The 24,051-nt window shown below is 65.1% G+C and overlaps 1 protein-coding gene across 1 annotated transcript in view; it reads right to left on the bottom strand.

Annotated features, from left to right (window-relative positions):
• Nucleotides 1–7,574: 7,574 nt before the first annotated feature.
• ZNF469 (zinc finger protein 469) overlaps nt 7,575–24,051 on the bottom strand; it is a 46,078-nt gene continuing 29,601 nt past the window's right edge. Inside the window, exons 2-3 of the mRNA XM_057492971.1 lie at nt 22,777–22,837; nt 7,575–20,310 (exon numbers count right to left, since the gene is read on the bottom strand). Of these exons, the coding sequence (XP_057348954.1) occupies nt 8,725–20,184 (11,460 nt within the window). The 5' untranslated portion in view covers nt 20,185–20,310; nt 22,777–22,837 and the 3' untranslated portion in view covers nt 7,575–8,724. The remainder of the gene's footprint in view (nt 20,311–22,776; nt 22,838–24,051) is intronic.

Below are 24,051 nucleotides of genomic sequence, written 5' to 3'. Positions count from 1 at the left end.
GGCGGGCGGCGGGCGGCGGGCGGCGCGGGGGGCGGGGCCTGTGCGTCTCCGGCGCCGCGCCTCCGGGCCCGCCCGCCGCCCCGCCCCGGCCCCGCCCCAGGGAGACGCCAGTCCCCAGACTCCCTGGCCCCGCCCCGGCCCCGCGGCCCCGCCCCGGATGGCCCTGCTCCCGGCCCAGGCCGGACCTCTGGCCTCCTGGACAGGCGCGTGCTCCGGCCCTGCAGCTTTGTCCCCAGGTCCGGCTGGACTCGGCGACCTGTCCCGCCCCGCCGCCCCGAAGCACCGCATCCGGCCGCGCTCCCAGCCTTTCTGGACTCGCCCCTCGGCGCAAGCTCCGCCCCCAAGCCCGACCTGACCTGGTTCGGCCTCTGGCACGGAGGCTCCGGCCCCGCCCCGGCTCCCTGGCTCCTCCCCTTCCCTGCCTCAGGGCTCCGCCCCCGAGGCCTGGGTCCCGCCCAAGAGCCGGGGCTCTGCGTCCCGCTGCGCCGGAGGGAAGGGGCCAGTGAGCGACGGGTCAGGAAGCGCGAGGCCTTGACTCCCCGTATTGTCTTGGGCCAGAATAGGGGTGTGGAGCCGGCTCCGGCCGGAAGGGGGCTTCCGCCTGAGACTGCAGCACCACCGGGGTCAGCCGCTTCCGGTGGCTGTGACTCCCAAATAGAGAGCGGGGGGCCTCGGGCCCTCCACCCGTGGGCTTGGATCTGACTGTAAATCGAGGCGGGCGCGGAAGCCGGCGGCCTGTCCCTGTTTCCCTGCAGCAGCCCCCTGGGCGTTACCCCTCGGGGCTCTAATGCACCCACCGTGCCTCCCCATTGCGCCCCTGCTGGAGACCCCGGGAGAGGGGCCCTCGGCGGGCCCCCCCACCTGGAGCGGTCACAAGGAAGCCAGTCTCCAGGGTCAGAACTCTGTTTCAGCTCTGGAAATGGAAGCCTGCTCTCCTGTCCTTTGTGATATGTTCGTGGGCTCCCGGGGCGCCCCACTTGCAGTGATGCTCAAGGTCGCACAGCACTTAGGGGTTGTTGCCCCGGGCTGAATTGTATGCCTTCATTTTACTATTCTTGGCCTGGGTTTGGTCCCTACCCCCAAAGCCCCCCATTTTCACAAGAAATAGGGAGTTAGTAGGGCTCGGGAGCTAACAGGGAGACCTTTGCAGAGACGATTCCGTATGCCTGTACAGATGGCCCGCCACCCACCCACCTGACGGCGCCCATCACAGCTATCACGTGCGGAGGCTCAGAGCTGTGCACTCTGCCCAGAAGACAGTCGTCCATTGCCTGGGCTCCCGCCCCATGGGAGAGGAGAAGGGTTACCTCCAGAGCCTGGGCACTGCCCCCTGCCCCACTGCTGCCGTCTAAGCAGGTGAATGGCTGGCAGGGCAGGAGACAGGTCCACCCTGGGACCGCCACAGGACAGAGAGAAACACCAAGGCTGGGAGGCCAGAAGACCTGCCCAGGGTCGTGGCTCTCCAGCTCTTCTTGCTCCCTGCCCAGGGCCAGTAGGTGCAGCCTTCCTACAGCTGCCTGGTGCTGTACCCCCTCTCTGGGGAGAGTGGGGGCCCGTAGCTGGCTGGTTCTCTCAGCCCAGGGCTAGCACAATGTCTGTCAGCTGGACAAGGTGCCCCAGGTGTCTGGGCTTCCTGTCGGGCCTTGCTGCCATTCCCAAAGGAGGGTCCTTTTTACAGGATGAGGACCTGGGTGGGGGTGGGGGGTTCCTAGCGGAGGTGACCATGGGCCAACACCTAAATTGGGATGGAGACTTCGTGCTCAGCAAGTGGCACCCAGGTTGGAAATCTGTGTTGAGGAGGATTCGGAGGGTTAGCAGGAGAAATAGAGTCATGAGTGATTAGTGACGTCTGCCTAGATGCAGAGTGAGAAGATAGGAGTCACTTCGGTCAATTCTTTGTCCTGTACAGATGAAAAAACTGAGGTTCCTTGTGGGAGGAGGGACACCTCCAAGTGACCCAGTGACTCGGGGGGCAGAGGCGGGCCAGAAGCAGACTGCCGACTAGGACCAGCTCACCATGTTCTAGGACTTAGTGCAAAATGGAAACATGGGGCCCCTTGTTCAAAAATGAATTCCTGGACAGCCAAGGCGGGACATCCCACCAGGTGTGGGGCCTTCCCCAGTACAGAGCCCCAAGCCCCGCACAGGTCACATGCCCACGAAACGCCATGGTAACACTGAGCCAGGCTGGAGCTGTTTCTGAAACACTTTTCCTTCTGTGCTTTGCCTCCTTGACCTGCCCTGTGGGGGGCATGATCCCCACCACACAGTTGAGGAAACTGTTGCTTGCTCATGACCAGGGCTGATGGCCATAGGACCTCTCCTGCACATGTACTACACCTGCGGAGGCGGCCTCTTGGGGCAAGAGGAACAAAGCATGCTGTCAGAAGGAGCAGGTACAGGAGTGACTGCTTCTGCCTGGGAAGTCATGGAAGGCTGCCTGGAGGAGGTGGCATCCGGGTGGGGCTTTGCAGAGGTCCCTGATCAGCTAGGAGAGGAGGCACAGAGTTATGGGATGGCTGCACCCAGCCACCACCATCCCTCACAAGCTTCCCACTGTGACCCCCAATCTCCACCTGCCCCTGGATGCCCATGAGTGCCAGGATTCATATTCAAAAGTCATTGGTGGAGAAAACAGCTGCATTCAGCTCACATTGTCAATGCCTGATGTGGAGCTGGGAAGGACCTTGTGCAGAGGTGGGCTGTCCCAACCATGGCCTGCTTGTTTCTTGCTCACAGGAGCTGAGCTGTTGGCAGCTGCCCCCTGGGGCTCTGGGGCTCCCTGGAGGCCTCCTGGGGTGGGTGGTGCTAAGGTTGGCCATCCCAGGAAGGGCTCTGAGGAAGGCGCTGTCCCAGGCGCCCACTCTAGGGGCACTGTCAGTCTCATCGCTGGCATCATCAGCATTTTCTTTAGGCCATTTCCCATTCTCTCCTCAGGTCATTGTGCACCCCGACCCCCTCCGATGGTCATGACTGTCAGTCACCCAGCAGAAAGTGGCAGAGCAGGCCACAAAATGCACTCTCAAGCACCCAGAGGGCTTTTGTGGTGGTGGCAACATTGTGGTTCCGAGTGGCCCTACAGCTCAGAAGAGGGAGAGCTGGGAGGTGGCTCCATGTTCTGGGCTCACGACCTCTGGCCTGTGGGCTGGCAGCCTGTGGGCACACTCCATGCTGCCCCACCCCAAGAGGGCTGCCCCAGGGCCAGGCAGTTGTAGGTGGTGGAGGGGGCCAACTGCAGCACCTGCCATGAGCCAAGCCCTGCACTGGTTGTGGGGCTATGACCAAGGGAGTCACAGAATGTTCTAGAAGCTGAGTCCAGACCTTGAAGGATGAAGAGAACGCTCAGGAAGGAGCGATGGAGAGGGCATTCTGGCAGAGTGAAGAGCAGGTGTGAAGGGTAGGCCAAGTATGGGGCACATGTCCAGAGGCCAGGCCAGATAAGGGGCCTCTGAACACCAGGCTGCACTCTGAGCCATCTTTCTGCTTCCCTGCCCTCCCAGAGTCCACGACTTCACCTCCTTATAGCTCTGTGATGCCCCCGAGACACTGCCACCACCCCCACCCTGCTCCTAGCTTCTGTCACCCCTCGTCCTGACTACTGCCATCCCCACCCTGCTGGGACCCTGCGGACAAGCCCCTCTCCTCCTGGCCCCAGGGGTCCTCTGTGAAACCAGCATCTCTAATGAGCCACACCCTCTCATGTCCCAGCATACCCGGGTCCCTCTTGGAGACCGTCCTTGGGTGTTAGCAAGACCCGTCCCTTCATGTGGCTGCCGCACTTTGGCCCATTTACCTCTGTGGTCAAGTCAGCTGCCCCTGATGCAGGCTGAAGGCATTTGTGACGACTTCCTTCTCTTCTGAATCTTCTTGTATGTGTGTCCGGGGGTCCTGTGTCCACAGGGCCTTTGCACCAGCTGCTCCTGGTGCCGGCTGCACCCTCCCCCCGACCCCTCAGCTTCCTGGCCCACTCCGTCCTCAGGGAAGCCCTTGATTGTTCCCAGATGAGGGTGGGCCTGTCTTCCTTGCTCCCGCTTGCAGGGCCCAGGGCTCCTTCACCTCACAGGAGCAGCCACCTAAGTAGGGGGCTTCTCGGAGCCCGGCCTGGTGCTGAGCAGGAACATCAGTGAACACACTGCACGTTAATGGCTCTCTGAAGAAGGCACTGCTAGAATCCCCATTTGCCAGGTAAGTACACGGAGGCTCAGAGAAGTGAAGTCACTTGCCAACATGGCAGGTAAGTGGCAGAGCCAGATTCTCCCTAGGGAATCCACATACTCTGTCCAGAATGGCCCTTAGTGCTTGTGCTGGAGGGAAGGGGCCCAGGATCACCCAGTGGCCCCTGCAGGGGCCACGCTGCTCCCTCCCCGCTGGAGCCCCAGGGCAGCCCAGCGGGGTAGTCCTGACGTTCATCAACACTGGTTCTGTGAAGAGTTTAATTAACTTCCTCTTTCAATGGGAGGATAATGAGCTTCAGCACCACAGAACTCCGTGCGGGGGGTCAAATGTCAGCGAGGATATCAGAATAAATTAAGTCAGGAATTGGAGGCTGCCTGTGGGAGGGGCAGGGGAGGAGCACCCAGCTGCGGGTTGGGGGGTGGGCAGGACAGGTGGGTGGGCTGCTGCCTCTGCGCCCCCACAGCGGCTGGTGGCAGCTGTGGCTTTGGAGGCAGTCTTGTTCACAGCTGGTGACCACGTCTGACCTCTGCCACCCATCCCTCAGACGGCTGAGACAGCAGAGAGAGGGGGCCTGGGACCATGCAGACCAGCCCCTCCCTCTGTGGTCCCAGGGGTCCTCTGTGAAACCAGCATCTCTAACTAGCGTACTGGCACACCTGGGGTCCTCTGGGATGGTCCCTGGGTATCAGCGAGAGCTGCCCTTCCATGTGGCTGCCCCAGCATGGCCCATTTACCCCATGGGCAAGGCAGTGCTGGGCGTGGACAGGATCTGTTATCTGGACATTTCCCAATCTCTGAGCAGGGTCACGGGGGTTATATCACTAGATAGGAAACACGCACTTCCCCGTGTGCCTCCTGCCTCCCCCCCCACCTCGCCTCCCTGCTTCCCACCCACAAACAGGCATTGAGCCCCCACTCCAGGCACCGAGGTCCAGCCGCACACACAGTGCATACACAGTGGTCACTACCAGCCTAGGATGCCCCAACCACCACCACCATTAAGGAGTGGGCTGTGGGGGACATTAGGTTATAAATACAGCAGGGCAGAGTGGGGCACAGCGGGGGCTGCATCTCCAACAGTGGTTAGGGAGGCCACAGAGAGCAAAGACCCAAAGTGGGGAGAGAGGCAGCCAGGTGGTTGGTGGTTGGCGGGGCAGAGGGTCCCCCCAGGAGGGAGCTGCCGAGGGTGGGAGAACCCGGGCCAGGGGCATGGTGGTGAGCCTGAGGTCTGCTGCCCCCCAGGGCTCACTCGCTGGCGGGTGGCACCCTCTCTCCTCCCTTGGCCCTAGAAACTGGCCTGGGTGTCTTGGCAGTGCAGGCAGAGAAGTTTGCTCAGGCCCGGCCACCTCTGGGCCTTGGGAAGGCCCATCCTGCCCCCTCTCTCTGCCCGAGGCCTCCGAGGAGGAGGCGGGTGGCCCCCAGCTGCAGCCCAGATGGCTAGTGAGGAAGGCATTGCACATGTGAAGGGGGCTGCGGCTTGGGTGCCCAGGCCCAGAGCTGGAAGAACAGACAGCCCCAAGGGGACGACAGGCCCCACAGCAGACCCCAGGCCTGGGGCAGGCTTCCCGGGAAACGGGCTGTGGGCTGCCCACCCACTGCACAGGCAGAGAAGGGGGCTGACGGGCGTGGCCTCACGCTGGAGGCCGCCGGCCATCCCCCACCGAGTGCAGGTGGTCACCCGGCCCGTGCCCTCCACCTTCCCCTCCTCACCTGGTCCAAGGCACCATCTTCTCGCCTACCCTGCCTCCCAGCTGGTGGGCCAAGGGCTTGTAGGGGTCGGGTTTGGGACCTAGGAGGAGTACGTTGAACAATACAGCCATTTACGGGACCTTGTTGCTAAAGGTGCCACCGCTGCCCAGCCCCGCTGCCTCAGGCCGGCCTCCGCGGGGCCTGCAGTCATAGGGTGAGTGGCCCGCGGGCCCGTGCCGAGGACGTCGGAGCTGTGGGCCGGTGTTTCCCCGGCTGCGGAATGTCCGTGTGGGGTCACTCCCAGAGCTCAAGAGGGGCCCTTGGACGCATGCCTGGGACCCCGCCAGGGCCGGGTTCCTAACTCCCAACGCCCTTCCAGCCTCCATGCCGCCGTGTGCCCCGGGGTGGGGCGGGGCGGGTGTTTGTGTGGGTCCGCGTGCCCCACGTCGGCGCGTGTGAGGCTGTGGGTGAATGCACGCGCGTGTGTGCAGTAAGCTGGTCTGCGCCCACGCGTCTGTGGTGTTTGGGCGTGTCCAGTCGCCAGGGCCTGGCCTGGGGCTGCCCTGCCCACAGCGCTGGGCGAATGCTGCCACCTGCTGGCCAGGCGGGTCAGCGCACCTGGTTCTCAGGCTGGGGCGGGGCCTACATCCCGTTCCGGGTCACTGGAGGCCGAAGGCCTCGGGCGGCCTGGCCCAGGTGTAGTGAGCGCCCCCGGCCCGACGGGGCCCCACAGTCTCCGTGCCCAGATAGCCTTTATTCAACGTGGTTCAGACTGGACCTACCCCAACCCTGCGCCCCTTCAAGCAGCTCTCGCAGCTGCCCCTGCCCCGCAGGGACACCAAAGCCCCCTACCCACGGCAGAGCCTGTCTGGACACCCTTGAAGTCAGGCGCTGCATCTGGCTCTTTTTGCAGCACACAGTGGGCGTGTAAACACGAGGTACTGCCGCACTGAGTCCCTTGAGGCAGCCCGCCCAGGGTTGTGGGTGCATGCATGGGCGGGGGTGGGCTGAGATCTAGCAAGGGCGTGTCTGGCCTGAGGAAGGTGAGGGGGCGGGCAGGGGAGTGTGCAGGTGGGCAGGGGCCCTGTGGGCTTGGGCAGGAGTCATGGAGCCCAGTTGTGGCTTCACAGGTGGGCCCCCCCGTGGAAAGGGCATGGTGACGAGGCTTCTACTCCTCCTCAGCGCTGATTGTTGGGCACCTGCTTTGAGCTGCCTCCCTTGTTCCCAGGCCCCGCAGGTGCTTGTCCTGGACTCTGGGGTCTTTGAGGGTGTCTTTGGGACGTGGTAGGCTCAGGGGTCTGAGTGTCCCCTAGGTTGACCCCCCCATGCTGCCTTTGCTGCCTTCCTGGGTCCCCTAAACTGAGCTGTGCTAATTATCTACCGACACATTGATCTCCTGCCCTGCCCCCAAGGGCCCCTAGCCCAGTGCCGGGAAGCTCGGAAACCACCGTGGCATTGTCTGCGCCCATGTTCACGAGCCCGGTGGGGCTGGTGGGACTGCTTTGCTGCTTATGGGCCGCTTTTCAGGGCCAGGGAGCCCCAGTGACAGGACAGAGGTGGCAGGTAAGCCAGTGCTTTATGAGCTAGGTCCTGGGCTATGGTGGGGCAGGCAGAGCGGTGCTGGCGGGGGGACAGAGGCCACACCTGAGGTTTTCTGTGGAAACAGTGGGATGTTATTGCCAGATGAGCACACTGTGGTTTGTACAATGTCAGAGTTCCCCATGTTTTATTCATCAGCACTAAAGAGGCAATCTGAATGGCACCCACGCCTTCCAGAATGGCGATTTGGGCCCCATTTGGTCTCTTCTGAAAAATCAAAATAAAAACCTTTGGCTTACACATTGCACCCAAGGTAAAAAAGCAAGAAACAGAACGAAACAACCACGAACCTCAGAGAAACCAAAGGAGACCTCCCACCCTCCTCCCCCTTCGAAAACATGGACAGGCCCAGACCCCTGGGCCATCAGGACGAGAGGCCTCCCTGACCAGGCGGCAGTGCCACACCTGAGTGTGCCATGGGGCTGCTCCACGGTGGCTGGGGACCCAGTGAGAGCCCTAGGCCGGCTGCTGGTGCCCATGGGCCTCCCGACCCCATCTGCCCACCCAGTCTCCTAGGTAAATCAAACCAGGGCAGCCTGTATTCACATTACAACATGAAAATAGCACCAGAAACTTCAGAGTGTAATTGCGGATACTTGCAGCTGAGGGCTCCGTGTAGGAGGAAGGCTCCAGAAAGGTTAACTGCAGAGGTGTGTGTGTGGGGGAGACTGGGTCCCCAGGGGTCAAGGTGCACTGCAGACTGGTGTTTCTGTCAGTGGCACGGAAAGTGGCCCTGTGGTCAGAGAAGGGGGGCCAGGCATCTCCCAAACAGCTGCCCCTGATTTGGCGTCTAAGGTCATTTTGGGGTTCCAGCAACAGCAGCGACAACACAGAGAGGGAGCCCACTGCCGTCCATCCAGCAGCTGCCTCACCTTACTTTCCTGCCAATGACGTGGAGGGCGACCCTGTGCAAACCTTCAGATGAGGGGCTCTGTGCCAATGGGGCACATGGGCGGCGGTCGTGCTGAGCTGTTCTCTCCTAAGTTCTCAGTACAGACGAAACACCCACCTGCCCTCAAAAGGGCTGCGGTTGGCTTTCCCCTCCCCCTCCCCTTCCAGCTAGAAGGGGATGGCGTCCCCTCCAGGCCCTGCTCAGGGCACTAGGCTCAGCTCCAGCACCAAAGTCTGAGCATTGGCATAAGTCAGGTGGCCACAAGGCACATACTCCTGGAGGGCTGAGCCCTGCCAGTGTGGACAGGAGCCCCCGGTTTCTGGGTCATCCTCCAGCCCTGCTCCCAGATACTTGCCTGCTCCTATAAATTACTCAGGGGGATCTTTCTTTAAAGGGATCTTGAAGCTGGTCAGTCTCTGCCCGAAGAGCTGGCTGAGGAGGTCACTCTGGGACGCGGCAGTGCGGCAGGTGCGTGGGTTGGCAGGCTCAGCACCGTGGACAGCTCTGCCCCTCTTGGGGGGTTTGTGGGGGTGTCTTGCCTGGGGTACGGCTTTGCCCAGCCCCTCCCTACTGTGTTTGAAGTCCCCGTGGGTGTGGCTGGGCTCCGCCCTCTGCTGCTCCGAGGGCTGGGGTGGCAATGGGCTGGTCTGTCTACTGGGCCTGGGCCTGGCTGGGGGCACGCGGCTGGGAGTCGCCTGCTTTCGGGGGAGCCGGGGGGGCTTCTCAGGGACCAGGTGGGCTCTCCCCAAGCTCCTCACACTTTCGCTCCTGGTCGGCCCTGGGGCTCGGCCCTTTTTCTTCTTCTGACCCACCTCTCCATCATCCTGGGGGCCTAGGCTTCCCCGGGGCCCCTGGCCACCAGCGTTCCTTGGCCCCTTGGGGTGGCCCTTGGCTGGGGCAGAGCCCCGGCCTGGGCAGGTGGGCTTGGCTGGGGTGGTGGCTGTCTCGCTTTGCAGCTGCCCACCAGCCGGCCCAGGGTGGCTGCCACCTGCTGTCTTGGTGCTGTGCGGGGGGCCTCCACTGCCACGGGAGCTGGGGCCTGGCTTGGCTCTGGGGGTGGTGGGCTTCGGCCTGTCCTCGATGCCGTGGGCTAGCTCTCTAGCGGTGGGGTTGGCCACAGCCTTCTTTGGTTGCACAGGGAACTTGGGTGCTTTGCTGGGGGTGGACAAGGCTGACCTGTCCTTTGATGAACTCTGGCACCCCCCTGGCTTGGTAGCACTGCCCTTGTGGGAGGGGCCCCCCTTGCCCGCCTCAGGTGCTACGTGGCACATGGGCGCCTGCTTCTCCTTCCGCAGCGGGGAGGGGGCTTCTGCGGGATGGCCAGGGGCACTCGGGGTTCTGCGTTTCCCTGAGAATGGGCCAGCGGCCCTCCTTTCCTCTTCATCCTGGTGTCTGGCCCCTGGCCGGGGCAGAGACCCCCCGAGTGGGAGAATCTGTTGGAGAAGAGGCCCAGGTCTGCCCGGGGAAGCCTCACCCCCGGAGCCCTCCAGGGTGTCCCTGTCCGGCTTCTGGACATCTCTCCCATCAGCCAAGGCTGCGGGGAAAGGAGACAGAGACAGGGGCAGGAGGTCCAGGAGGTCAGAGGGCGGACTCTCCCCCGAGACTGGGTGGCCCACAGGACCTACTGGCCTCTCTGGGGTCCTGGGAGCTGCCTCCGGGCAGGGCTGCAGCTGGGATGAGGGGGATCCTTGGCTGCCTGGGGCCGGGGGCCTGTTCATGTCGGGCCCTGCGGCACTGCTGGGCACGGCCACCCTGCGCCGCTTGCTGGGCATCGTGCCCTCTCGGGACAGCGCCTTCTGCCCGGGGGTGCCCGGCCTCCGCACGCCGCGGAACGCGAAGGGCTGCTGACCCCTCCTCAGGTGCTTGTCCATGTGCCGGTCGAACTGTGCCTTCTTGGCGAACGTGTAGTTGCAGGAGCTGCAGGCGAAGGACCGCCGGCTGGTGAGCGTGACGTCGGCGCAGAGCTCGCAGGCGTACAGCGGCGTGTGCTGCAGCTCCCGCTCCTCGCGCCTCCCGTGCGCCCCCGCCAGGTGCGCGCGCAGCTCCTGGTGCTCAGGGTACACCCGCGGGCACTGGGGGCACAGGTAGACGCGCTGAGGGCTGTGCACCGCCAGGTGGCGCTGCAGCTTGAAGGGCTTGGGGAACCGCTTCCCGCAGTGGTGGCAGTCGCGGGAGGGGTCCCTGCAGTCCCCGTGCACGCGCGCGGCTCGGAGCAGGGTCTCGCCGTCGACCTGGGGCCCGGGACCCGGGCCGGGGGGCGTCTCGGCAGAGCCGGAGAGAGGGGCAGAGCTGTCCGGCGGCGTGGGGCTGGCGCAGGCCGCAGGGCTGCCGTGGGGCAGCGCACCGTCGGGGCTCCGGGCACCATCTCGGTCTGAGCCCCTGGCCCGGGCCTTGGGCCTCGCCCTCTGGCTGGGGACTGCTCTGCCCGCCTCCGTCTCCTGCCCCGGCGCGTCTGTGGCGCCGGCGTTGGCCCTGCCCTCCGAGAGCTTGCCCCTGTGGGGCGTGGACGCCCACCCCGAGGGGCCGCCCAGGCAGTCTGTGCCCCTGCCGTCCGCCTCCCAGCACCCAGGCAGGCCCTCCAGGGGCCTCCGTGCCTGGCCCCTGCGGGCGAACCGCAGGGCGTGCTCTCGAAGGTGCTCGTTGTGCACCCACACGTCCGAGGCCTCCCTCAGGCACATGCCGCAGGCCCAGCGCCCCGTCTTGCTCTGCGCGTGCTTCTCCTGCAGGTGCTCCCGCAGCAGCTCCCGCGAGCCGAACCTGCGCTCCACGCACATGTAGCAGGTGGGGGGCGGCGAGGGGCTGTGGGCCAGCCTGTGCAGGTCCAGCTCGCCCGGGCCGCGGAAGCGCTGGAAGCACGCCCTGCACTTGTAGGGCCCCCCTCCGGCCTTGGCGTGCCTGGCCCGGCCTGTACCCCGGCCTGCCCTGGCCCTGTCCTCTGTCCTTCTGCTCTGGGGGCCCTGAGAGCCCCCTGTGACCCCGGGGTCGAAGAAGCTCGTGCCGGGGCCTCCCACAGGGTCTTCGCAGGGTCCCAGGAAGCACAGACCTTGAGGGTCAGGCTCGGTGCTGAGCATCTCGGGCTCTGCGGTGCGCCCGGGGAGGCTTTCATCATAGTGCTCTCGCTGCAGGTCGGGGGGCTCGGGGCTCACAGCCCCGAGGGAAGAGCTGCTGTCAGCGGTGGGGGCCTGCAGCTCCAGGCCTCGCCAAGCTGCCGGGACCATGTGCAGCTCGGGGATGTTCTCCGACTGGGGGTCTGAGGCTCGGGAGGGCACCTCCTTGGCACAGTCTAACCCCGGGTCGGGCTCTAGGGCCCACAGGCTGGGGCCAGGGGCCCAGAGGTCAATGCCAGGCACCTTGCTGCTGAGAAAGCCCTCCAGCAGGAAGGACTCGGGCAGATCTGTGGCCTGGTCCCCCCACGGGTCCTCGTGGGACAGGCAGAGCGAGCCCGAGTCGCTGAGGTCTGTGGGCAGGCGGATGGAGGCCAGCACAGCGCTGCCCCCAGCCTCCTCCAGGGGCTCCCACTGCGGTGGGCTCTTTGGCTTTTTACAGCGCTTCCCGTAGACACGGGGGTTCTTGACCCGGGTAAAGTGGTTGCCCAGCGGGAAGAGCCGGGAGAAAGAGGCCTCGTCGTCAAGCAAGCTCAGAGGGTCTCCGAGATCCGGGCTGGGGGCTCCGGGGGTGGCGTCCTCCTGCTCCTGGATCCCGGCCTGGGCTTCTGGGGTTCGCGGGGGTTCCTGGGGGAAGCCACTGACAGCACCGTCTGCTTCTGAAGCACAAGTCTCTGGAGGGCCTGGGGGGCCTGAGGGGGCCTGGGGCTCCTCCCAAACGCCCTGCCTTGACCCACTCTCAGCTGCTCTGCTGTCCTCCTCAGGCTTAGCCTGGGCTGCCTGCGATGCCTCTTTGCAGGCGCCCGCTGTCAAGGTCTCTGGGGGCCCCCAGCGCCCCCTGGCCAAGGCAGGCTTCTGCACTTCCGTCCCTTCCCCAGGGGGTGGCCCCCCATTCCTCCCCGGACAGGCCGTCCAATCCCTGGGTGACGTTGGTGCCATCATTGCCTCTGGGACCACGCCTGCTGTGCCCTCTGTCCCCTCCGGCCCCGGTGGGGCCACTCCAGGCAGCTGTGGGACATCTGTCTCCTGCTCTGCCTCTGGTGAGGGGCAGCGGCTCATCGGGGCTGGGTAATTGGCAATTGCAGTCGACAGATTCCAGCCACTTCTATCTGAAATCACATCGCAAGGCCCGCTCTCCTCCCAGAGCCCTCTGGCGCTCCGCTTTCTCTCTCTGTCTCTGTCATTTGATGTCCCCTCTGACTCCCTGGGGGAGTCCCAGGGGGCTCTGCCCCGCCTCTGGCCGCCTCTCTCTGCCTGTTGGGGTTGGGGCTTGCCCCTCTCTAGCAGGCCCTGTTTCCTGGACTCTGCAGGCCTCATGTCCACCCCTGGCTCGGCCAGGCCCAGAGGCTGTGGTTCCTGGCTGGGGGGATCTCCTGGTGTTGCCAGGATGCCAAAACCCTGCGTAAGCCCCGTGCATGTCTCAGAACCTGGGGTGTCCTCAGGAGCTGGGGAGCTGAGGACGGGAGGCAGCCCCACAGCATGGTGCGGGCCGATTAGCACAGACCTGGGTTTCTCCTTCTGAGGCGCCCTGCGGCTTTTCTTCCCGGGGAGCCGGCACACCTGGGCTTGGGGCTCCTGGGCCTGGGGAACGGGAGGGGCCGGTGCGCTGGGCTGGGAGGCAGCAGCCTTGTGCAGCCCGTGCTGCCCGGCTCTGTGGTGGCTCAGGCCTGGCCCTGAGTGGAAGGAAGCCGAGCACACCTCACAGGTCACGGGCTGCCTGCTAGCGGCTTGATCCTTCCAGTGGCCATTTTCTGTGGCCATAGGCTTCTTTTTAAAGCCATGAGGCTCCTGTTTGGGGTCCCGGGGACTGAGGGGGGCCCTCTGGGGTGTGTGGTGGAGAGCATTGCCAAGGCCTTGTGGAAAGCTGGGTCTGGAGCCACTGGTCGCACCGCTCAGAGACGTGGCTCTGTCCGGCCAGAGCTCCGAGGTGGGGCAGGCGGCCACTGGGGCCCTGATGCCAGCTTCGGACACTTCTGTGAGGCTGGGGTGCCTGGCCCCAGGTGTCCCCAGGTCTTCTTGACCTGGGAAGCTGGTCCCTGCCTCACCTTGCTGGCAGACATGGGGATCTGGCCCTGCAGCCCCCTGCAGTGTGGACGGGTCAGTGGGCACAGTGCTGACACCCTGGCCTGCCCTGTTGCCTGGGGGTTCTGAGGATGGGTGCTCGGATGTCCTCTTGGGGCAGGTGTTGGGTAGGGCTTCCTGGTAGTTGGGGCCTGGATCCCCTGCCTTGGGCCCTCTGACTGCCCCCATGCCCTCTGTGCCGGGGGTGCAGGGCAGGGCAGCGGCCTTGATGGTCACTCTTGCAGAGACGGCTCTCCCTGTGGGTGGAAGGCTGTCATGGGCAGGAGATACCCTTGGCCTCTCTTTTCTGGCATCCTCCAGGGCTCTTCGCACGTGGCCTCCAGGGTGGTCCCCGCTGTGGGTGGCAGTGAGGACACTGGGGAAGCTGAGCTGTCCCTTGGGAGGGTCTTCCAGGGGGCAGTGGTCCCTCAGGAGGGGGCGGCGGGCCAGGCTGTCCTCAAGGCCACAGGCGCTTGTCCTCAAAGATGGGGGTGCTGCTGGGTGTCTCCCAACCTCACCATCTGTGGGGGCTGGGGTGCCATGGTTCTTTTTTGGAGGTGTCTGGGCAGGAGAATGGGCTGGCAGAGGCCGTGGGCTGGTTGGGTCCCTACAGCGTGGAGGTGCTGGGAGCCGCGCCCTCAGCTCACCTGAAGGGGCTGTGGGATTATCTTCCCCCGGTAGGTGCTGGAGGCTGTGGGGAACTGGGCAAGTGGGAGAGGGGGCACGGCCAGCCAGCTCCCCGAGAGGAGGTTCTGGGCTCTCCCCAGTGAGCCGCAGATGCTTCTCAAGGCCTGGGCTGGTCACTGCCTCTGGGGTCCAGTCCTTAGGCCCATTCTGGGCTCGAGCTGCTGCCCAAGCCGGGACCAAAGATTCCACTTCAGAGGAGATAGGGCTTGGGGTGACGCGTGCTCCTTCCTGAGGGCTGGAGACCACCCTGCCTCCCTGGAGCAGTTCTGGCGGCTGGTCCTCCCCCCTGGCCAGCCTGGCCAGGGCAGTTCCAGGCTTGGCATGGACTGCGGTGAGGCCCCCTGGCACCCCTGGGCCCTCCCTATTATCAGGCTTCTCTGTCTGGCCCAGTGAGCCAGCGTGTCCATCTGCCTCTGGACCCAGCTGCCGAATGGTCTCGGCAGGGACAACTGCCATCTGCACAGCCCCCAGGCAGCCCCAGGCTCTGTTCCCACCTCTCACACCATTCCCTTCCAAGTCTGAGGGTTTGCTGTGCCGAGGGCTCTGGGTGTCACCTGGGGGCCCCTGTAAGCCCCGGGTATCTTCTTCCCTCTCAGCTGCTCTGGCCACCAGGAGCTGGAGCTGCTGTAGGGGGCTCGTGCCTGGGTCTGGGGGCCTCCTGCCAGGACTGGCGTGGGGCGTGCAGGCAGGACTTGAGGAGGCCCCTATGGGTGCAAACGCCTCACTGCCCTCAGGGTCAGCGCCCCCCGCCACAGGGTGGAGGAATCCTGCTCTCTCTGGCCCCCCTGCTCTGCTCACAGGGTGTCCCTTGGAGGTGTCGCTGTGACTGACACCAGAGGGTGGGGTGGCACCCCGGAATGCCAGGTCAGGTGCCAAGTGGGCAGCAGTGCTGCCCAGCACTTCCAGCTCAGGGGGATCTTGGCAGGGCCCGGGCTCCTTGGGGGACCCTGGGGAAAGCCCTCCTCTCCGAGGACAGGGAGGCTGCCGCATGCGGGCTGCGCGGGGATGTATTCTGGCAGCCACGTTATTTTTAGGAAGTACAGGCTCATGGTTTGGGCTGCACTTTGCCAAACTCCCTATGTCCCACGGGGGCTTGAGTGGCTCCCTGGGGCCGGGCACGCAGGCTTCCGGGCAGACCCCACAGTCTCCTTCTGCCTCGGGGGGCTCCGTTCCAGAGACTCTGGCTTTCTGCACTGGCTGGAAACTGAAGCTCGCCCCAGTGGGGTCAAAGGGGGCCCCAGGAACCATGTCTGCATGGGCACGGGGGAGAAGGGCTGCTTCCCCTTGGAGGGATGAGGACCAGTCCTGCCGGGGGGGCCCCGGGGCCCCGTCTGCGGTGACCTCGGCTTTGTCCGCCCCTTCCAGATGCAGACTTAGTTCCCTGAGACTGGTGAGGCTGGCTGTGGCGGACGCGTCCTTCTGGGGCGAGGCAGCCTGGGGGGCATGCGGTGGGACGGCCGTGCCCAAGTGCATCCTGCCCGTGTGCCCAGCTCTGCACAGCAACCCCGAGGCCTCGTGTGCACTTTTGCTTTGCAGCTGACTTTCTAATTCGGTGACCAGTCTTTTGATCTCTAATTCATCCTCAGACAGGTTGCTCATGAAAGGGATGCTACCTTCACTGACCTTGCCAGGCAAAGAGGGGGTGCTGGAGGTCGCAGTGCCTCCACTGGGGCACGTCTCAGTGAATGCCTTTTCCCCCGAGGGGTCAGGGAAATGGCCCATATGGCGGGGAAGTATCGAGGACACTTCCTCCAGGAGGGACCAACCCTTCTCAGGCAGAAACGAAGGGAATAGTGGGTCCGACCCAGGCTTCCTTGGGGGAGGGTCAGCATGCACACACGATGAATGTGTGTCCCCGCCTGCAGATGGGCTGTGGTAGATGGGCAGGTTGAACCTGTCCATGGGCAGCCCCGAGAAGAGGGGTGTGGTCTCTAAGGTCAGTGGTGATTCGGCTCTTCCCGGGTCCGAGTCGATTGTGCAGGGCAGGTTCCTGGGCAGTTTTGGCTCCGGGGAACTGGCATCCACACCGTCCTGGCAAAGGTGTGCACTGCTGGCTGGCAGAGTGTCGGGAACGAAGGGCTTAGAGCACGGGTCTTTGTGTAGACAGCCAACCAGGTCTTTGGGTACAAGAAACACTTCACTGGGGGAGTGTCTGTAGGGTTGGGATCCCCTCTTGGCAGCTGAAACCCCCAAGGAGTGTCCATTAAAAAGAACAGGATCACAACCAAGATCAGGAGGCTTCAGAAACAGGACGTTGGGTTTGGGCCTGGCAGCATCAGCTGCATCAGCGACGGGCACCGGCGGCTTTCCCAGCGGGGGCGCAGGGGTCTCCTCTTTGTCCTGGGAGGTGGGGGGCTCCATGTACTGGGGGGCTCCCAGGTGACTGTCTGCGCACGGTGCTGGTGAGCCCCTGCGAGGCGGCACGGCGTCCTCTCTTCCGGGCTGCGGCTGCTCCGGGCTGGGAGGGCAGGGGCTTCCTTCCGCACGGGTGGCTGGAGAAGGGCTGGAATCCTCTCTGAGTAGTTCTGTGGTGCCAGGCGGGGGCTCCTCAGCAGTTTCAGGGTTCCTGGTCTCTGGGAGGAAGTCCAATGCTGGATGGTTATCTGGGGTCCTGGTGCTGGTGGGAACCGGCAGGAGGCGCTCGGGTCTCCTCTCCCTGGGGCGTGGGCACGGCCTGCCCAGCTCCTCTGGGTCTGGGGAGCCCCTGTCCTCTGCCGCTCTCTGCCTCCCGGCCTTCCTTGGTTTCTGTGGCCTTTGGTCCTCCCTGGGCCCCGGGGTCAGAGCCGCTTCCCTGCCCTTGGTGCTGCGTGGCCTCCGGCAGCCGAGGCGGGGCTGCCCTCTGCAGCGGGAGCCCCGGGGCTGCGCGCCACCCTCGTCCTCGGACTCGGAGGCGCAGTCCTGGGGCTGGGTGTCTGCGGCGCTGGGTCCCTGGCCCTGGAGGCGCTTGTTCTTCTGCTGCACGATCTTGTGGATAAGCTCCTTGCTCCAGGTGCCCCGGGCCCGCCGCCGGCGGGAGTCCTTCCTGGGGCACAGCCGGAGGCGCTTGGCGCTCCTGGTCTCCACTGGGAGGGCCCTTCCGTGGGGATCTGCTGGGCTCTCGGGCACCTGGGTTCTGAGGTCCCGGGGGCGGGACAGGGGTGCCTCAGCCCCGCCTGCTTTCCTCCTGGGCCTTAGGCGGGCAGCTCTGGCGCCCCTGCCCGGCCTCTTGACGGCGTTGGCTGCATCCAGCTCTTTCTGCAGCACCTTAAACCGCTTCCCTCTCCTCTGCTGGCTGGCCAGGCCAGCCCCGTCCGGCCCCACAGACGCTGGGCCCAGGGAGCGGGTTTTGGGCCTGCCGTGGGTGGGGTCGTGGCCATCCCCAGGGCGGGGGGCCTGGGGCCTCGGTGGGGCTGCCACGGGTGGGAGTGGGGGGTGGGCTTTGTTCTCTGGCGTTGTCCCCGCCCTGGTTTTGGGGGGCTGCCCGTTGCTGGGACCTCTGGGGCCGGAAGGCTCCTCGTCGACGAAGACGTCAATGAAGCTGCTGTCGATCTCAGGGCTGTCTGACTGGTACCCCAGGCCGTTGAGCGCCTCCGTGATGAGGCTGTCCAGCTTGGCGTCGTCCTCCAGGTCCGGGTCGGAGGCGGGCAGTGGGAAGGGGGTGGTGGCCAGGCTGGGCAGGACGCTTGCCCTCAAGGGGTCGTCTCCGCCCTCAGTGGGGACATCCCCGCCCAGCAGGAAGGGGTTCCCCTTGGCGAGGCTGAGCAGGCGCGGGTCCCCACTGGCCGGTGCTGCGGGGGTGGCTGGCGCGGGGTGGGCAGCTGGGGACACGGGGAGCCCCGGGGGCTGCTGAGTGCCGTCCCTGGCCCCAGCCAGGAGCAGGCCGCAGAACTGCCTGTGCTGCAGGAAAGCGGCCAGGCTGCTGTAGTTGCGGTCACACTGCCTGCAGGTGAGCAGCACATCCAGCTGGTCCAGGCTGGCGCTGCTCAGGGGGAAGTGGTGCGCAGAGTAGGGGGGTGGCTCCTGGGGGAAGCCCTCCAGCCCCCCGCTGCCCAGCTCAGGGCCTGTGCTGGGGAACGGGGCCTCCCCGAGGCCGGGGAAGGCGCCCTCGGCCCCCAGCTCACCTGCAGGAAAAGGGAAGGCCTTGGCCGGCTCTTGTTGGCAGCGGATGGGGACGGCGTGCGAGGGCTCGGGGGATGGGAAGGGGCTGCCGCTCTCCTGTGGGGGCGGGGGCGCGTGGAAGAAGATGGGGGTCCCCAGTGGGCAAGGGAGCTGGCTCTCCTCCGAGCTGGGGTTGGCCGGGCTGCTGGACAGCGGCGACAGTGACGAGCAGGAGCTGCTGCCCGCAGTGTTGGTTACGGGTGAGGGCAGCGGGGACTCACTGGGCGAGGCCCCCACCACCCTGGGTGGGGGCAGGCCAGGGGTGCCCCGGGGTGAGACCTGGGGCTGGGCCACCCCAAAGAACAGGGACTGGGCTCCAGGGTCCTTCAGTCCGTTGTAGGGGAACAGTCCGGGGGAGCCACCGCCGGGCTGGCCTGGGCTCTTTCTCAGGACTGCCAGCTTCTCCCCATGCCCAGGAGTCTTGCCAGCAGCACCCAGGCCTCCCTGGCTGACCCCCTGCCACTCCGGGGCCCCAGGGGGGAGAGGCGGCTGGCTCAGCATCTCCATTCGGTGGGGACTGGGCCCCGCGGCAGGGAGTGCCTGGGGCCAGGGGAGTGGGGGACTGTGGGGGAGGCCACGCCGCTGGCCTGGGCTGGGCTGGCCCTCAAAGAACGCACTCCTGGTAGCGGCTGGGGGGACCAGGGGAGGCGTGGGGTAAGGGGCTGCAGCTGGGTCCCACAGCTGGGGCAGTCTGGCAGGCAGGGGCCCTGGGGTGGCCAGCTCTGTGTCCAGAGACCCTGGGCTGGTGCCCACCCCACTGGCTCCAGGGCTTCCGTATGCCTGCTGGGGTAAGTGCCTCTGAGGCAGAGAGTTGGGGGGCCCCCTGGGGCTCCCCAGCCCATCATGGGCCGAAGGGGGCCTCTCAGGGAAGGGGCTGGGGGCTGAGGGGGCAGCACCAGGGGGATGGGGAGCATGGGTGAGGTCAGTGGGGGGGTTGGGGCCACCGGGCCGGCCTGGGTAGCAGGGTTGGGGCAGAGCAGCAGGCTGGGTGGGCGCGGGATAGCCTGTGTCCGCGCCCACCACCTCCTCTGGCCAAGCTCCGCGAGGCCGGGGGAAGGCGAACGCCAGCGCGCGCTCTGCATACTTGGGCCCGGCAGCGTCCTCAGGGAACGCTTTCAGGCCAGCACCGTGCAGAGCTGAGAAGGGGTACTGAAAGGAGGCCCCCCCGGGGCTGCCGCCTTCAGGGAAGGGCTCCGGCTCGGTGGGGAGGACCCCAAAACTAGCACCTGGGAAGCTGTTCTCAGCAGTGGGAGGCCAGAATTCCGAGTAGGAGGCTGGCCGGCAGGGGCTGGCCCCGCTGCTCTGCGGAGCTCTGCGGGACGGGGGCCTGGGGGTGGTGCTCGGTGAGGTATAGTTGGTGGAGGTGAAGCTGGAGGGGGTCTCCTGGAAGCACCTTTGGCAGCTGAGCTCTTCTGGGGTAGCTGGGGCCTCCACCTCTGGAGGCCCAGGGGCCTTGTGCTGTGGGCCCTCAGGGTTCTTGTCCAGGGTGGGTCTGGTCCTTGAGCCGGCGATGCCCAGACCAAAGAGCTGCTGGGGTGGGCTGCCATCCGCCCTGCCGGCCCTCCGCATGTGGGCCTGTGCGAGGCTCCTCCGTGCTGGGGCCGGGGGGCTGCCGCGGGGATGCGTTCTCAGGGGAGGAGCCTTGGGCTGCCGTGGCTGGGGCTCAGGGGGCTCCACGGCCTGCGCCCGGCTGCCTGTGGTCTTGGCGGTCCTGCTGGCTGGGGCACTGTCCTCGCGGAGAGGCTGGGAGGGGCCCCCTGTGCCGCTGGCTACTTGGCAGGGTGGCAGGTCCCTGGTCATGGCTGGGGGTGGGGCTCTGTGGCGCTGCTCCCCGGGCATGGCCCCTCTGTCTGGGTGCTAGAAGGGTGCAGTGGTCCAAGCAGGGTTGCAGGGAGTGGGCTGGGTGGCCATCCTCACTCCGTGGGGGGCCCTGGAGAAGCGTGTCCTCATGGTCCCGAGTGGAGCCTGCAGGGAGAGGACAGGAGTGAGAATGCCCCGTGGGGCTTGGTGGCTGCTGTGGTGGCCGTGGCAGGATGGGGGCTGAAGAGGGGCTCATCTCAGGTGCTTCCTGGCTGGAGGGGGACAGGGAATGTTGTTTGGGGGCGTCTTTGGAGCAGCCCTGCTGGCATGGGCTGGGCTGTGAATGGGAAGGCTCTGTGTGGCACACAGGCTCCCACGCCTGCAGAGCCCTGTGGCAGGGATGACAGCAGCTGGGGGCCACCTGTGTGTCCTGAGGTACAACCCAGGCAGGACTGGGGAGAGTCCCGGAGGGACAGGGGCCACCTTTGCCTGATGGAGCTGCAGGAATAAGGTGGGACTGGGTGCACCCGAGCCAGGCCTGAGGCTCACACCTGGTCCAGGGGCCTTGCACCCTCTCCTGCTGTCTGCACACAGCCTGGGGTCTGACCTGGCACCCTGTGGCACCCATGGCTGAGGGAAGGTAGGACCACATGCCCTGGACATAGGCATGATATGGTGCCTCCCTCACTGGGGTGTCCATCCTGAGGCTCAACAATCTATGCAACCTCACAAGGTACCAGGCACACAGGGGACACTCTCGGAATGCCAAGTGCCCCCTAGGCCTCAGTTTCCCCATCAGCTCATGGGGCTGCTGAGCTGTTTCTCCCGGGGCATTGCTTGAAGCCAGGTAAGCGTTGGGGTCTGTCAGCCCCTCCAGGCTGCAGGGCCACCTGCGTCATTCTGTGTGGGTTTTTAAGGAGGAGCAGAAGCTTCCGACCCCACGGTGCCACCTGCCTTTGGAGGCACCTGCAGTCCCCAGGCCTGCTCGTCACTCTGAACATCAGCAGCCCTGAGCTCTGCCCAGAAAGCTCCCTGTTGGGGCTCAAGGCAGGCAGATGGCGCTTCACTCAAGATTCCCTGTCTCCCACGGGGGATCGTCCCAGCCAGTCCCACTGCTGGCAGACGTGGCCCCGTGGCTCGATATGGCCACGAGATAATGAACAGCAAGGACTGAGGCCATTTTTGAGCAGAGGCTTTTAGAGTTCAGACCCAGGAATCCATCTTGCTGCCTTTGCAGGGCCGAGATCACAAGCTGAGGCCAGGTTGCTTGGCCACCTTGTGGCCCCGAAGGAGGCTTCCTGGAGGAGGTCGCATTGGTTCTGGACATGTGGGTGGCCAGGTGTGGGGCAGTAGGGCGGAGAGGGATGCACGAAGGAGTGGGGATCACAAGCACAGGCAGGCATGAGGCTGCTGGGGGCCTTAGGAGGCTTGTGCCCAGGGAGGGACTTGTCAGGAGTGGGTCTGTTCACGAGGGATGAGGCCTTTGCAGGGTGAGCAAGTGGGGACCCCAAGTGAGTGGGCAGCTGGGCTGCAGCCAGCGGCTTGGGTGAGGGGACTCCGCCTCTCCATGCACTCTGACCCAGGCCAGGGCATCTCCTGGGGCGCCTCCTCTTGCTGCTGGCTCCAGGGATACCCCACGGCAGAGCCTGCCACCAAATCGCAGGGCTGTGATCCAGTGGGAGTCGGGCCAGGAGGCAGCTCTGAACCCCTTGGGGGCTGGTGTCTGCCCTCCCTAGGCCTGTGAGGCAGCCCCTCCCGAACTTCCCTGACAGCCTAGGGGGCAGGACCCGGGCTGAGCCAGGCCCAGGCCTCCAATGGCAGAAGGCAGCAAGGCCGAGGGGTCAGGTGTGCAGGTGGGCCGAGGGCCCCCTGACCTGGCAGGGCCTCTGTCACCAGGCCCTGGGACGCTGGTGCAGAGGAGGGGGAGGGCCTGGGGCCTGGGCCTCCTCACAACTTCTGGAGCTTCCCAGGGGGTGGTGGGTAAGGCCAGAGCAGCCGTCAGGCGCCGTGGAGGTCCCACAGGTCTAGTGTCACAGCTCTCCGGGAGGGGTGGGAAGGCCGCTGGCCCTGGTTCCGGTCCCCTGACCTGCACGGGCACGTCACACAGCCTCTCGCAGTCTGGGTCTCCCCACCTGTGACCTGGGGAGGATCCTGGGACATTCTCAAACGGGCGTGGCAAGGGGGAATAGGCGCTAGCAGAGAGGTGGTGGGAACCGGTGTTTTCCCTGTTAACAGTGTACTGTTCGGTCCGCAGGAAGGGGAACAGTTTCGGGCTCTGGGAAGGGGCTGTGGGAAGGCAGGGTGGCTGGGGAACGGGCGGGACGCTGACTGCTGACGTGAGGAGCTGTGCTGTGGGCCTCTCAAGAAAGGCGCTGACTGACAGAGGGCCTGGTGTGCTGGGCCGCGGAGCACGGTGGGTGACAAGCTGCCATCCCACGCCGCCCCACCCGCCGGCTCAGGGCTGCGGTTCAGAGCCGCGTGTTGTCCCCGATGGCCAGTGGGAAGACTGTCCCTGGGGGGAGACAGCAGGCAGCCCCAGTTGCCGCCTGAGCTGGAGGGTGGAAGGAGACGGCCCGGGGTGCGGCGGGCGAGGGCCCCTCCGGCCAGGGGCAGGTGGCGGTCTTCACATACCTGTGTTGTCGGGCCCCCAGCTGGTCGCCCCACGGCTTCCTGAGGAATGAGGATGTCTTGGCTGCAAAGAAAACGGAAAGCATATGGGCATCGATGTTGGCTGGGGCTGAGAGCCCCAGAGGTACCCTGTGGACGGAGTGGCTCCCGGTCTGGGCCCCCTCAACGCCACACAGAGCTGGCAGGGCCCCAGGGTGCCAGGGAGCTGCCACGGGGCTGCAGGGAGATGCATGAGCCTGAGAGGACCAGTGGGCAGCCCATCCTGCCGGTCAGCTAGCTGCCTTCTCCACAGGCTTGCTTCTACAGCTCTTTCTGTTAAGTTCTTATGTGTGCATAGATTACACACTCACAGGGTTCCCAAATTCAAGGCAAGGGTCAAGGTCCACAGCAGGAGGTCCCCCACCCTGGCCCCGCGACCCCTCTCCCCCCGTTCTGCTGGGTGAGGACTCGGGAAGCATCTTGTGTTTCCTTCCGTAGTTTCTTGATGCAGTTGAATAAATACTCCCATTTCACACTCTCTTCCATAGAAGACGGTCTACACACCACTGCTCGGGCCTTGCGTTTTGCCTCTGACACTGTATCTTGGAGGTACCTCCACAAAGAGATGCCCGTCTATCTACCCATCTCTTCACCCCCACGAAGCTACGGAATATTCTGCAGGATGAACAGCCAGCTACTCGTGTGTCAGACTTCTCCCGTGGCCTTTATGGAGGGTGCAGTGACAGACAGCCTGCAGGGTGACCCTGGGAAGATGTGGGGTCAAAGGGCAAATGCATTTGTGAGTTGGAGAGGCTGTCAAGTCAAGCCCTGTGGTGGTTGTAAAATTCAGCCAAAAATTCTTCGATCTTCCTCCCTCCAACTCCTTGCCCTTGAATGTGGGCAGGACCGGGTGACCGTCCACTGCTGACAGAACAGGCTGGAACGAGGGTGTTCGCCTTAGACCTCAGGTTGTGGAAAGCACTGGGGTGTCTGCCTCTCGGTGGCTCCTTCAGGGCCACCAGTGCCATGCCGAGGACACTCCTGCAGACCTGTGGAGGGGCCATGAGGGGAGCCGCCTTGGAAACAGACCCTCCAGCCCCGGCTGAGCCTTCTGACGAGACGGCAGCTCCTGCTGACACCCCAGGGCAAGCTCCCGACAGGCCCTGAGCCAGACCCACCCAGCTGAACCACAGCCAAGGTGCAGTGACGATGGTTTGCTCTTTTAAGCTGCCGTTTGTCACACAGCAGCAGGCAGCTCATCTCTGAGAACGACCCTCTGGGGTCGTGCCTCTTGCACCC

This window comes from Manis pentadactyla, chromosome 15 (assembly GCF_030020395.1).
Source record: "Manis pentadactyla isolate mManPen7 chromosome 15, mManPen7.hap1, whole genome shotgun sequence".
Lineage (NCBI taxonomy): Eukaryota > Metazoa > Chordata > Mammalia > Pholidota > Manidae > Manis > Manis pentadactyla.
Note: the sequence above shows the minus strand (reverse complement) of the source record. Positions and strands in the feature narration are given on the sequence as shown.